The following is a 14,884-nucleotide window of genomic DNA, read 5'->3' on the forward strand; positions in this document are numbered from 1 at the left end:
CTACTTCTTTGTTCTACCGGTAATACTTTTCCTTATGTGCTCTTTGTTTATTCACAGAGCGGGCAGCTGGCTAGGGTGGCCTTTGAGAAGATGGGTGCCCTGCAAGAGAACATAGAGGCTCGGGTCGCCTCTGTCACCGCTCTTCATGAAGGTTCCCTGGCCCGCATTGCTCACCTTAAAAACCTCCATGCGGGGGAACTCCAGGGCCAGGAAGCTACCATCAATGGCTTGCAGGGCCAGCTTGAAGAAACCCGGGCAGAGATCCTTTCTCTGAAGGCTCAGCTGGAGAAGACGGAGGCCCGAGCTGAAAAGCTAAACTTGGATGCCCGGGACGCCCTGGATAATTTCGTGCTGGCCACCGAGAGGGTGAGTGAACTGGAGGCGAATCTTACGGCTCGGGCCACCTTAGAAGAGGAGTGGCGGGCCGCTTTCCTTGCTACTGCGGAATTCCAGCAGCTAGTGACTAATAAAGCCTTTCCTTATTTCAAGGCAGGCTTTAACAAATGCAAAGGGCAAGTGAAAGAAGCCGGCCTTCTGCCTCTGGGAAAGAAAAGCCCCCTAGACTTAGCTCGGGCTGTTAGCTCCCTGCCGGGAGACGGCGCAGAGCTCCCGAATGAGGAAGAGTCCAAGGTGGAGGAGGACTCCGAGCCAGAGACTGCCCCTTAAATTCTTATATTTTCTCTTCTTATGGTAGTTGTAATAATCTCCCTTTTAATGAAAAATTTTCTTCACCTCTTCTGCGTCTTTGTCTTATCTTCGCCAATAAGAAAAATTCACAAGTGTTGGAAGTTAATCGGGCTTTTAACAATATCTGAACGATACCATTTTAACGCCAAGTACCAGGGGATCAATCAACTTGAATTTATAGGCAAACGAGACTTCGGTTCCTTAGGCTTAGTAATAAGGGAAGCCAGGGCATGGTATTACCCGGGCCCTTAATAATAAATCGGAGAGAAGCCGGGGCATGGTATCACCCGGGCCCTTAATAAATCGGAGGGAAGCCGGGGCATGGTATCACCCGGGCCCTTAATAAATCGGAGGGAAGCCGGGGCATGGTATCACCCGGGCCCTTAATAAATCGGAGGGAAGCCGGGGCATGGTATCACCCGGGCCCTTAATATGTGCCGGAGTTCCGGACCTTCCGGGCTTTAAGAATGATCTTTCCAGGAACGATCTTTATTACCAAATAATTAAAAGATGTACAAGAACTTTTAAGGAAAATATTTCTTAAGGTGAAAAGCATTCCAGGGCCTTTTGAGAGGATGGCCCTGTCCATCTTCAAGATAATAGGTGCCTGAGCTAACTCTGCGCACTACTTTGTAAGGACCTTCCCACCGGGCCTCAAGCTTGCCCACATCTCCCGCCGGGTTTGCTTTCTTGAGGACCATGTCTCCAATTTGAAACTCTCGGTGTCGGACCCTCTGATTATAAGCTTTCATCACCCGGCGTCGATAGGCCTCCATTCCGATCGCCGCTCTCTCTCTCCTTTCTTCAATGCAATCAAGTTCACTGGCACGGGCGTTGTCATTGCCTTCCGGATAGGTGTCTATCCGGGCTGATGTCTGCCCGATCTCTACTGGGAGCACTGCTTCAGATCCATACACTAAGCTGAATGGTGTTTCCCCAGTAGCTGTTCGAGGCGTAGTCCGGTATGCCCAAAGAACACTAGGCAGCTCCTCCACCCAATCCTTACCAACTCCAAATAATCGGGCTCTGAGAGCTTGGACAATAGTGCGGTTGGTCACCTCAGTCTGCCCATTGGCTTGGGGGTAGGCAACTGAGGTGAAAGCTTGAGTAATCTTCATCTCCTCGCACCAAGCTCTGACCTTATTCCCCTGGAATTGCCTGCCATTGTCAGAGACAAGCTTCCGGGGGATGCCAAACCTGCAGACAATATTTTTCCATAGAAATTTGAGAACTTCTCCTTCAGTAATCTTAGCCAGGGGCTCTGCTTCCACCCACTTAGAGAAGTAGTCAATCCCTACCAGCAGGAACTTCTTCTGGGCTCGGGCTACAGGGAAAGAGCCCACAATATCCAAGCCCCATTGGTCAAAGGAGCAAGATGCCCAGATAGGCTTCATCAAGGCCGTCGGGTGGTGGTTAATGCTGCTATGCCTTTGGCATCCTTCGCAAGAGTGGACTACCCGGGTGGCATCTTGATGCATGGTAGGCCACCAGAACCCGGCAAGCAAAGCCTTCCTGACCAGGGAAGTTGCCCCTATATGATCTCCACAACAGCCTTCATGGATCTCCCTCAAGACATAATTGGATTCATCCCCGGCGACGCACTTGAGGAGGGGACCCTGGAAAGATCGTCGGTATAGATTATCACCGATTACAACAAAACGAGCTGCTCTCCTTTTGATTTTACTGGCCTCCTTAACATCCTCCGGTAGACCAAATCGGGAGATATAGTCAAGGATTGGGGTAGTCCAGTCTTCTCCTCGGGCTGGAGGGGGCCCGGCCTCCACTGAAGAGACCAGGTTGGTGTGGTAAGATATGCCTGACTCTTGACAACCAGAAAGTGAAGCTGCCATCTTTGCCAGGGCATCGGCTTCAGTATTTTTCTCCCGGGGGATTTGCTCTATGCTCCAGTCTGTGAAATGTGCTGACAAATCTTTAATGAGAGCTAGATATTTCCCAAATTTTTCCTCCCGAGTCTCATACACTCCTTTTACCTGCTGGGCTACCAACTGTGAATCCGTATAGATAATGACCCGGCTAGCTCCGGCATTCCGGGCTGCTTCTATCCCGTTGACAACAGCCTCGTACTCTGCTTCGTTGTTAGAGGCCCGGAAGTCCAATCTGACAGCCAACCGTATTTTTTCTTCGGTAGGTGGTATCAGCAGGACCCCCACGCCACTACCCTCTTTGCAGGAAGCCCCGTCTACAAATACCCTCCAAACTTCCCCGGTATCGGGGACCACCATCTCAATGATGAAATCTGACAAGGCCTGGGCTTTAATGGCCCGCCGGGGCCGGTACTCGATGTCATTCTCCCAACTCCACAGTCCACTTTACCAACCTTCCTGAGACCTCGGGTTGAGTCATGATTCTCCCGAGAGGGGAGTTAGTCAACACAGTGATAGGATGAGACAAGAAGTATGGGCGTAGTTTTCGTGCTGTGATAACCAGGGCCAGGGCCACTTTCTCTACCTCTGTATACCTGATCTCTGGCCCTTTGAGTGCATGACTTACAAAATAGACCGGTTTTTGATCCGTATCTTCTTCTCGGATTAGTACAGAGCTGACAGCATACTCGGTGGCAGAAAGGTATACCCAGAGCTTCTCCCCGGGTCCGGGCTTCTCAAGGACAGGGAGCCCGGCTAGATGATTCTTCAATTCCCCGAAAGCTTTTTCACATTTTTCGTCCCAGCCAAATTCTTTAGCCCTCCTCAGGGCCTGGAAGAAAGGGTAGCTTCGGTGTGCAGATCGGGAAATGAAACGTGACAGGGCGGCGATTCTCCCCGTGAGTCTCTGCACCTCCCTGACCGATTTTGGGGATGCCATTTCAGTAATTGACCGGACTTTCTCCGGATTAACTTCAATTCCTCTCTCGGTGACCATGAACCCGAGGAACTTGCCACTTTTAACCCCAAATGTGCATTTGGACGGGTTCAGCTTAACCCCATACTCCCGGAGAGTGGCGAAAGTCTCCTCGAGGTCACGGATGAACTCAATATGTGCCCGGGACTTTATCAAGATGTCATCCACATAAAATTCAATATTCCGCCCGACTTGCTTGGTGAATATCCTGTCCATTAATCTCTGGTATGTGGCCCCGGCATTCTTCAGTCCGAAGGGCATGACCACATAGCAGAAGGTTCCTCCCGTGGTAATGAAACTAACCTTCTCCTGATCCTCTCGGGCTAGGGGGATCTGGTGGTACCCCTGGTATGCGTCCATGAAACTCAGTAGCTCATACCCCGATGTGGAGTCTACCAGCTGGTCAATCCGGGGTAGGGGGTAGCAATCTTTTGGACAAGCTTTGTTCAAATCCCTGAAGTCAACGCACATCCGCCACTTGCCGGCCGATTTGGGAACCAAGACTACATTGGATAGCCAGGTGGGATACTGAACCTCTCTGATTTGCCCGGCCTTCAATAGTTCTGCCACATGGTCGGCAATCACTTTATCCTTTTCAGGACCAAAGTGTCTCTTTTTCTGCTTCACTGCCCGGGAACCCGGGACGATGTTCAACTTGTGCTCTGCTATGTGGGGTGAGATCCCCACCAACTCTGAGGAAAGCCATGCGAAGATGTCCACGTTCTCTTCTAGGCACCTTATCAACTGAGCCCGGGTGATTGGCTCCAGATCTCGAGCTATTTTTATCGTCCTCTCGGGCTGCCCGGGTAAGACGCTTACTTCTTCCTGCTCCTCCCCTTCCACCACATGTACTTGTTGGATAGAGTGTACCTCCTCCTTCCCTGCCCTCCGGTCTTCGCCGCTTCGCCGGGCTCTTTTATTTTCCACCCGGACAGTTTCTGCATAGCAATCGCGGGAAGATGGCTGGTCTCCCCTTACTTCTCCCACTCTGTTCCCCACCGGGAACTTAAGCTTCTGGTGATAGGCGGAAGCCACGGCCCGGAGAGCATTCATAGCAGGTCTGCCCAAAATGATATTATAAGAGGTAGGGGCACTTACCACAGTGAACACCGTCATCACTGTCTTTCTGAGCTCCTCGGTTCCTACAGTGAGGGGTAGGACGATTTCCCCTCGAGGGTAGACAGTGTGGCCAGCAAATCCAAACAATGTTATTTCTACCAGTCGCAACTGATAATCTTCTAACTTCATTTGGTCCAGGGCCTCCTGAAAAATAACATTCACCGAGCTCCCCGAATCGACGAAGACCCGGCGAATGTCATAATTCGCTATTTTTGCCTGGATGACTAAGGCATCATTGTGCGGCAGGCTGACTCCTTGAAGATCTCTGGGGCCAAAACTGATGACCGGTACATCATCTCCTGGTGTATTATCTACCCCAAGACTCTCATGCCGGGAATGTGCTTTCCGGGCCCGGTTAGAATCTCCATCTGTCGAACCCCCAGAAATCATTTTAATCACTCCAAGGACTGGTGATCTTCCTCCGTCCTTAATTACTCGGCCCTGGTATGTTTGCCCGGGACTATCCCTTTTCTCTTTTCTTACCGGGCCTATATCCCCCGGCCTGCACCTCGCATCTTTAGGTATCCACGGTGGTCCCCGGGGCTTCTTTGCTAATGGTAATGGCTCACCCGGGCCCGACTGGGAAGGGGCCCTCTTCAATCTTCTGCACTCATTTGTACTGTGTGCGCATTCTCCGTGATAAGAGCACATCTTGGTGACAGGTGGTAAATTTAGGGGTGACCGGGATGATAAGGCTCCCCGATCGCCGTCACATATATGGACCCCTTCGTCCCGACGTGACCTCATTGGAGTGTATCGAGAAAAACGCCCGAGATCACTTCCCCGAGTTTTATCGTCTGGCTTTCCAGCTCGGTCATTTCTTTCTTTTCGGGTAGATTCCCTTTTCTGTCTCTGGGCTTCTTCCATGTTTATGTATTTTTCTGCCCGGGACAACAGATCTTCAAAATCCCCCGGCTGCTTCTTTACCAGGGATCGGAAAAAATCTCCTTCTCTGAGCCCTTGAGTGAACGCTGTAGTTTTGGTCTCCGGGGCACAAGCCGGGACTTCCAGGGATGCTTTGTTGAACCGACGAATATATGCCCGGAGAGATTCATCGCCTAACTGATTTATTTCGAACAGGCTAAAGGCAGTCTTCTTGTATTTCTTGCTGCTGCTAAAGTGATGTACAAAGATGTCCCTGAAACCTTCGAAAGATTGGATGCTCCGGGGTTCCAACTTTTCAAACCACTTCTGGGCAGAATCCACCAAGGTGGTGAGGAATACCTTGCATTTTATCTTGTCAGGGTAACAGTGCAACATCGCCATATTTTCAAACCGGGCGAGATGTTCTTCGGGATCGGAATTTCCATCATACTCCCGGATGTTGGTGATCTTGAAGTGAGCGGGGAGGGGCTCGCTTACAATCTCCGGGAAGAAAGGGCATCCCCGGGAGCTGACCGGGGTTATCGCATGAGAGGACCCGGCCCTGGCCTCCAATTCTTTCACTTTCTTTCTCAAATCCTTCAGCTCCTGGGCCACAGTGAATGTAAGAGCTTTGGAAAACGTCTGAGAACTTTCTTCCCTGTCTCTTTCTTTCTCGAGAGGAGATTCTCCCATAGCCTCACTGTCCCTTGGTTGGCTAGATTCGGGTGGGACCCTTTCATCGAGGGCTTTTTGGACAGCGGCAGCAATTAGTTGTGACAGCTCCTCGGGGACGTGACTGAATAATGGATTTTCTTGAGTTCCCCTACCCCCCTCAGGGTTCTGAGGACCAGAGTTGTTCCCAGTAGTTTTGCGAGTGGAAACCGTATCTACGTCTCGAGCTTCAGTTCCCACAGACGGCGCCAATGATGTCAACCGGGCAAATCGGGTAGTAGCCGGGTGGGCGATTTGCCAAGTCGAGTGTTTAGATATATGTGCGAATGTTAATGCGAGTTACTGATGGCCCGGGGTGGTTGAGCTCCCTGTCACCTGAAAGACAACGCCCGGGATGATTTGAGTAATAACCCTGAAACCACAGAACGTTAGGGGAGTGCCGGAAGTTGTTCCGGCGTATCCACTCCGACGCTCAAGTCAGTGATGTACGCAAAGGAAAACTTGGGAAGAAAATAAGAATCTTCGTGAGTGCTTGTGTGTTTTTTAGAGAAAAGGATCGATGCCCCTTGAGAATACCTGCGAGGGGTACTTATAGGTGAATCGGGTAAGTGACTTGCCCACAAAGTTCGGGTGATGGTCACGATTGTGGGTGGTGGGCCACGTTGTAAAGTAGTGGGCCACGTGTTGAATGTTGGCTTGGTCACAGAACGTGGGAGTACAGGTTCCGAGTTTTCCGGAGAACGTGGTGACCAGGGAGAGATTGGGTTTTCTTCCCGGATATTATTTACCCGGGAACTTCTGGGACCGGGAAGCTATAACCCCGGGTACTGACTGGTTATTCCCCTGGTAGTCGCTTGCTACGTGGTGCACAACTCGCCGGGCCAGTGAAGACCCGGGATCCTTCCTTCACACCGGCTCGCCGCATGTAACCATACTTTGGTATCTCCTCCCTGCTCTCCACTTATCCGAGTCCAAGAACCTTCCGGGTCCGGAGCTTTACCCGGGCCCGGGCTCCTTTGGGGGTATCACTAGTATTATAGTAAATAATCAAATCAAATAAATTTAATTATATAACAATCATATGATAAAAATATCCATTTTTTTAAAAAAAAATTAAAATAATGTCAGGTATTAATTAATATAATTTTATGGTACATTTGTAAACCTTGCGTGCAACCGTCACAGAGTACAATAGTTCCTGTAACTTGGAGAAAAAGAAACGGTCGGTCCCCGGGATTCCGGACAATGGACAAGGGCATTTTCGTAATCTCCTCAGTCAGCGCATCCGTTGCTTATTTGCTTTTGACCCGATGCATACGTAAATTTTGCTGCTTTCACGTTCGGCTCATTGGGATACTACGAAGATGAATCGCTTGGTGGTGAAGCGCGTGGTTATCGGCGGTGGTTTTAGCAGTTCCTCGGCGGCGGCGACTTCGTTTGATGTGTTTGGGGCGGCGAAGGGGCAGAGTTTGGGCTTGTCGGTGGGATGGGGGCGGTTGATGAGCTCGATGGGAGAGCGTTCGGCGTCGGGGACAGAAAAGAAGGGGAGTCACGACGTGGCACTTGAGAAGGTGGAGAAAGGTGGGATTTCGAGCTACTGGGGAATCTCGAGGCCTAAGATCACTAGAGAAGACGGCACTGAGTGGGTTTGGAACTGCTTCATGGTAAAATGATAGATCGTGTAGCTCTGCTGCTTCTCTTTGATTTTACTGCTTAATTTGGATCGAAGATATGATTTGATGCATGCTTGTTGCCTGTTGGTGTATTGAATGCATATCTCTTTGTTATTTATCTTTTTTGTATGTTGTTTCGCGCACTTCTTTTGCCGCCTGAGACAACCGTTAGCCTGGAGTCATGTTTCTCTGAAGCTTTTGCAGTTGTTGATATGCCATGGAAGCAACAAATATCACATCCTGTTCAATAATTGAAATCATCCCAGGTGTTGTTTCTGTACTAGGAAACCTGTTTACGTGTTAGAAGCTGCCAAATTAATGTGAACGTAACACGTATGTTTATCTGTATTTTTTAATGGTTCGGAACAGTTTATGAGTAGACGTCCTAATTTCGGACAGTCTATCACTCTATTGTGCTAGCATAACTTCAGAATTTTGATGATCCATAGAGTGGAATGTGTGTCTTAGTTTGAGCTAAACGATGGGAGCTTGATGAGTTTGGGCAAGTAATTTGATTTGGTGCGACACAGCTCATGATATATGAACTTGTCTATCTGGAACTACTCATACTACCATAGTGCCTTACACGAGGTCCGCATCTCATTAGATTGTATAAGGGATTGGGAGTGCTTGATCTGTCTTGATTCTCAATGGAGTTAGTAAGATGTAGTATTTGTTCTTCTATGCTGAGATCTCTCAATTTCTGTAGATGTGTAGCTGCATTCTTGACACCAACTCCAATTTGAAAGTCATGGTTTTAACGAGAGGAACATAACAATATGATCTCTAATTTAGACTTTGAACAAAAATATTATGAAATGACTGGTTTGTAGATTGGCTGTGCGTGGGCTTATTAATTTATTTATTGAATAGAAAATTAAACATCAGAAACTGCTTCTTTAATGTTTACAACAGTTCAACTGTGACGTAGCGAACCGTTGAAGTTGTATCTAGATGTCTTAGTGTGTAGTAATACATCATGCAAGCAAGCACTCAGATTTCTGAGTACTAATTACCTGTATTTTGGCTAAGTCCCTGAACACTTCTGATTTCATTTTTGTGTGCAGCCATGGGAAACTTATCATTCAAACGCGTCAATAGATCTTAACAAGCATCATGTTCCGAAGAAATTTGTTGATAAAGTAGCATACCGAACAGTGAAACTTCTTAGAATTCCCACAGACCTATTTTTCAAGGTATTCTGTTTTTTTTTTAATTATCTCCCGGTTTCTTCTTTTTTCTTTTTTCTTTTCTCTTTTCTTTTTTCTTTTGGATTCGGCTGCTTAGATTATTATCTTGAGATATGTGAGCCCTAATATTATTTCATTATAAGTTTTTATTATGAGCTTAATTGTTTGAGGAAATACAGTCACACCTGTTTGAATTATCTATTAGTGTTTCCATATCCTGGGTTACCTCGTTTCATATTTATCAGTTATAGGTTCTCAATTGAGTGTCTGAGCAGATGTCATTATGTTGTTTTAGCAGTGTGCAAAACAACAACCACCCTATAACCGCACCCAAATCCACCAAGTTTAAGTTGTTTTTAGATACATCTATACACAAACGCTGTAGTATGAACCTTTACACGAATTACACTCACAAAACTCAATGGTTTAAATGGATACCCAAGCACTTAGCTAACCTTATTGTAGTTTATGTGAGAGCATACAGAGGAGAGGAAAGAAGATGATTTATACTTTATTCATTGGTAAATGCCCTACATTAAATACAAAATAGAAATGAAAGGATAGCACCCTAATGTAATATAATCTAATCTAATCTAACCAATGTTTAAAATACAAAGATAAGATGACATCTTATCTAAAAAGATAAGGCCTATCCTAACAAGATTTCGGATCTTCAACAATTATACATCCATTTAACTTGTGCTCCAAGGATACTGAGAATTAATTCAGCTAAAACAAGGAAGGCTTCGTTGACTGAGTTTGTTGATTTTCCCATGTCTCCAACTGGATCAACCCCATTATTTATTTTCCTTCTGCCTTCAGAGTTCAGCCCTTTCCCACCACCCCTCCTTGCCATAAGCTCTTTTTGGCGTTAAAAAGAAAGAAAAAACCCGATAATAAGAGAGACAATTTACTTGAATGCGACACAATCAATTAATTTAAAATATAAGAGTGCAGAAATGAGTCAAATGACTAAGAAGCTCATATGTTTCTGCAATGTGTGGGCATTGGCGCTGGTTATTTGGGAAGAGTAACGAGCTGACAAGGTTTGGTGAGCTTGGTGATGGTAAAATATACTATTGCTGCATTGTTTGAGCTGGATTAAGTTGGAGGATTTTGTGAATTCTTAGCGCTGTATATGATGTGTCAAAAATTCATAGTATAATTTGTGCACACACATGTAAGGTGTGTAGGTGTTGATGTAGATGGGGTTAATCACAAAAGCGCAACCAGTTTATTCATGGCCCAAAACATTTGGAGTCGTCTTCTTGTTTTTTGAGGGGAGGATATGGATGTAAACTCTATTATGCACACTTTTTCTCATTTCTATTCAATTACCGCCATTGATATTTGGAATTAGTAAAGTCTGAAAGCAACTGCATCACATCACAACTGCATTTCGCTTATTAAATCATATGGTTATTGCCGTTGGATCAAAGTTAAAACTCTGAATCTTTCCTTCCTCTTCGGGTTTATGTCTAATTTTTTTGACTGTTGGATATCGTGGCTATGTTTGGATTCATGCTAGATGTGTGGTATCTGAAAACGAGTCTTAAAAATTTTGTTGGAGAATGTAATATATGCTTCATTTTCTCTCTGAAAGGAGACGGTTTTTTACTGCAGATGTTCCATCATGCAAGAATTTGTTGGGTTTGATAAATTTCTAATAACTTATGGAGCATTTTAAAATCTGAAAACGTACTCTTTTAGAGTATGATACAATATAATAATGAAGTTTTCTGGGATTGGTGAAAAGTTGAACGAAAATAAAAACTATGTAGGAAAAAGTGAAATTGGACAGAAATGTGCTTTCAGAAAATAGTGAAAGTGTTTTTTTTTTTTTATTTTGAGAGAATAAAAGCATGGTTTTGAAAATGAACATGAAATGTAGTAACCACTTGTACGCTCAGCTTGACAGCATAGTATGTATTTTAGTGATTTCATTAATACATAAGGTTCTTTTTGCAGAGGCGGTATGGATGTCGAGCAATGATGCTTGAAACTGTGGCTGCTGTTCCTGGTATGGTAGGAGGAATGCTTTTGCATCTCAGGTCTCTGCGAAAGTTTCAGCAAAGTGGTGGCTGGATTAAAGCATTACTTGAAGAAGCTGAAAACGAGAGGATGCACTTGATGACCATGGTAGAGCTTGTGCAGCCTAAATGGTACGAGAGATTTCTGGTTCTCACAGTTCAAGGAGTCTTCTTCAATGCCTTCTTTGTACTGTACTTGATGTCTCCGAAACTGGCTCATAGAGTTGTTGGTTACTTAGAAGAGGAGGCCGTGCATTCGTATACCGAGTACTTGAAGGATATTGAAAGTGGTGCCATTAAAAATGTCCCTGCTCCAGCTATTGCAATTGACTACTGGAGACTTCCTAAAGACGCGACTCTGAAGGATGTTATCATTGTCATCAGGGCCGATGAAGCCCACCATCGAGATGTCAACCATTTCGCTTCGGTATTGTCTGCTGACCATCCTAAACGTTTCTTTGTTAGTGCAATATAATGTTTAAATGCCTGAATTGTATGCTTTGGCCTTCGTTTTTTATTATTTATTTATTGTTTCATCTTCTTCCACACCATATCTTTTTTGCCTTTCTTTTGCACACTCCCAACGTAGTTCTGAACAATTAATACCAGGATCCAAACTCAAAGATAGTCAGGTATAGAAATGGTATGAGAACCTCATCATTTACGACTTGGGTTGGTTGAAATATTATCTTGTACGAAGAAATTCGTGATGTTGTCTGACTTTGATCATAGGAATGACAGATCATATGCATGGGGTTAGAATTTTACACCTTCAGCTTCGATAACGAAATATTCACAGAATGAAATTGTCATGTGCAGGATGTTCATTTCCAGGGGAAGGAATTAAGAGAGGCACCAGCTCCTCTTGGGTACCATTAATTTCGGTTGCGTTTGAAGTGGTTTGATTCTTAATGTCCATGATGAATGTTGCAGAATGAGTGGTTCAAACACTTATGGTATATATTGATCAGATATAGCAGAAACGGTGGCTTTTCTCTGAAAGGCACTATTTTGTTATGGTCTTTGGTGTTTGTAAAGATGTCTATATAGTGTTAGATGAAGTAATGTTGGTATTATCTTGGTTGAAAATACACCGTATGTCGAGTTCAATTCAATAATGAGAATTATTGGAGAGTACAGTAAGTGCAAATAAAAATTTGAATGGCGTGTGTAATATATCTTAAAATTTTATATGATGATGTGATTGACTAATGTGTTCCAATTACTTGGAAGTAAAGAAAGTAGGCCATATGACAAAGATTGAGTTTTCTAACATAATAATTTATAAAAATTAAATCTTTTCACGCTCTTCGATATTATCGTAAATGTAATTAGTCTTCTAAAATAGTGTAATAAGTATGAGTATCATTTTCACATAAATTGATATACGATAAATTTATGTCAAGCCTAATTTGTTTGGTTTTTTTTAAAAAAATAATATAGATTTAAAATGTATTTATTAAAATATGGCAAAATGGGGTGGGTTATGAAAATATAACAATCCGTTGAAATGTTTCTTGGATTCTCATTTTTTTTAAATATCGGATTGCAGGTCACGGATTAGAATCTGTGACACACTGCCACATATTCCCTTATTTAAATCGCCTCGAGCCTTTCGAACACATACACCACACCAGCTTATCTTTCTAACATTTCGACATTTCTTCTGATTCATTCGCCAAAAATCTGATTTTTTTTTTTGGCTTCGTTTTTTCCTCCACATTTTGTGTTAGAATATTTCTTCTCAGTCGGACGTTGTGTTTATAACTTATATGTTATCGAAAATTGTCAGGTATTAATTTATTTTATTATTATTGAATTAATGTTGTTTTATAATGTATTTTTTTTATAAGAATGTTTAACATTGACAGGTTATTATATTGTTCGTTGATTTTTCATTTATTTCATACGAGCGAATCTTAAGAGGTAACATTATTATTTTTATTCATTATATTTATTATTGTTCGTTGATTTATTGTACTAAATTTGTTTGAGTGAATTTTATTATTGAAACAATTAATATTATGACATTTAAAATTGAGGAAAATTAAGAAGTATATGTCCCAATAACAAAGTCTTAACTAACAAGCCTATAATGAAGCTCCACGTGCAAATATGATATTATCAGGAAAAAAATCAACTATTATATAATAAATAAATAAATAAAAGTACCCCAAAATGTCTTGATTAAAGTTAATACTGGCCAATTTGAGTTTAGACTTCTAATAAAATATCTTTAGTAATCTTGAAATACTAAAATATGCAGGTTTTATATATGTTCTAAAATAATAGATATAAAGAAGTAAAGTACTTGAAAATAGTGAATTTTGATGACAAATGTGAAGATAAATAATCCTTTTATCTACCAAAATAAAAAAATTTATGAAGCAGAACAATGAACAATGACAACACAGAATAGAAACAACAAATTGTGTAATTTTGTTTTTGTTTTTCCCTTTAATTCTAAATAGATGCTCCTTAGAACAATGAACAATAACAAGCGCAATGCCATCATAGTTGTACAGCGTGAAGATGGCACTTCTTGTTCTAACACCGAAGAGATTGCTCAATGTTTTGTTCAGTACTATAACAGAATTTTGGGTTGCCAAGTTGATCGCACAAACACTGATTCTGATATCATTAATGAAGGGCAGGTTTTACAAGAGAATAATTGGTGGGGATTAACAGATGAAGTCACGGTTGAGGAGATTGAGATTTCTTTGCATGATATTGACGATGATAAAGCCCCGGGGTCCGATGGGTTTGGGGCCAAGTTCTTCAAGAAATCTTGGCATATCATTAAAGAGGATGTTTGCAATGCTATTTTTGAATTCTTCTCTAAAGGAAGGATACTCAAACAATGGAATCACTCACTTATTGCTCTTGTACCAAAATCGAATTCAGCATCTTCAGTCAAGGACTATCGGCCTATCTTTTGTTGTACAGTATTTTATAAAATTATTTCTAAAATTCTTGTCAACAGGTTGAGAGGTTGCATGGGAGATTTAATTGATGGAGCTCAAGCGGCATTCATTCAAGGGAGATCTATTGTTGATAACATTCACTTGGCACAAGAGTTGTTGAGAAAATATGCTCGCAAACGTGGTACACCACGTTGCATTATGAAAGTTGATCTTGAGAAAGCTTATGATACGGTTGATTGGAGATTCTTGAAAGAAGTTCTTGTGCTTCTCAATTTCCCTCCCAGGTTTGTTGATTGGATAATGGAATGTGTGACCACTGTTTCTTATTCTCTTGTGATTAATGGCCAGTATTATGGGCATTTTCATGGTAAGAGAGGCTTGCGACAAGGAGACCCACTCTCCCCTTTATTATTCTCTTTATGCATTGAAGTACTATCTCGAATGCTAAGGAGAATGTCTCGGTCACCCCTTTTCACCTTCCACCCGAAATGTGCTCACCTTCGGATTATTCACTTAGCTTATGCTGATGATCTGCTGTTGTTATCTTATGGGGATAGATGTAGTGTGGACATGATTATGCATTGCCTTAACCAATTTGGAGACATGGCGGGTCTTAGAATTAATGCATTGAAATCAAATATTTTCATTGCCAGTGTTGATGAATCTAGGTCGCAGGATATTATTTCGGCCATTGGTTTCTCTCTTGGATCACTTCCTTTCAAATATTTAGGGATTCCCCTTGCCGCGAGACAACTCCGAGTAGCAGATTTCAATGTCGTCATAGACAACATCTCGAAGAAGGTTAGATATTGGCCTACACACTCACTTTCTTATGCTGGCAAAATTGAATTGATAAGATCTGTCAT

At 43.2% G+C, this 14,884-nt stretch overlaps 2 protein-coding genes across 2 annotated transcripts; one reads left to right on the forward strand and one right to left on the reverse strand.

Annotated features, from left to right (window-relative positions):
• Positions 1–2,991: 2,991 nt before the first annotated feature.
• Positions 2,992–6,222, reverse strand: LOC140805794 (uncharacterized). Its single transcript, XM_073162103.1, has one exon. The coding sequence runs from the start codon at positions 6,220–6,222 to the stop codon at positions 2,992–2,994; it is 3,231 nt and encodes a 1,076-aa protein (XP_073018204.1).
• Positions 6,223–7,437: 1,215 nt separating this feature from the next.
• Positions 7,438–12,290, forward strand: LOC140829392 (ubiquinol oxidase, mitochondrial-like). The gene is made up of 4 exons (XM_073192591.1): positions 7,438–7,865; positions 8,942–9,070; positions 11,033–11,521; positions 11,914–12,290. Exons 1-4 carry the CDS (start codon positions 7,566–7,568, stop codon positions 11,971–11,973), a joined length of 978 nt encoding a protein of 325 aa, XP_073048692.1. The 5' UTR covers positions 7,438–7,565; the 3' UTR covers positions 11,974–12,290.
• Positions 12,291–14,884: the final 2,594 nt, after the last annotated feature.

The sequence above is a fragment of the Primulina eburnea genome, chromosome 1 (assembly GCF_022965805.1).
Source record: "Primulina eburnea isolate SZY01 chromosome 1, ASM2296580v1, whole genome shotgun sequence".
Lineage (NCBI taxonomy): Eukaryota > Viridiplantae > Streptophyta > Magnoliopsida > Lamiales > Gesneriaceae > Primulina > Primulina eburnea.

Excerpts from the sequence above, each read along its gene's own strand:
- LOC140805794 (XM_073162103.1), bottom strand. The coding sequence starts at position 6,222 with ATGGGAGAATCTCCTCTCGAGAAAGAAAGAGACAGGGAAGAAAGTTCT.
- LOC140829392 (XM_073192591.1), top strand. The coding sequence starts at position 7,566 with ATGAATCGCTTGGTGGTGAAGCGCGTGGTTATCGGCGGTGGTTTTAGC. Across the intron at positions 7,866-8,941 it reads GGGTTTGGAACTGCTTCATG|CCATGGGAAACTTATCATTC; the intron begins GTAAAATGATAG and ends TTTTGTGTGCAG. Across the intron at positions 9,071-11,032 it reads CCACAGACCTATTTTTCAAG|AGGCGGTATGGATGTCGAGC; the intron begins GTATTCTGTTTT and ends TTCTTTTTGCAG.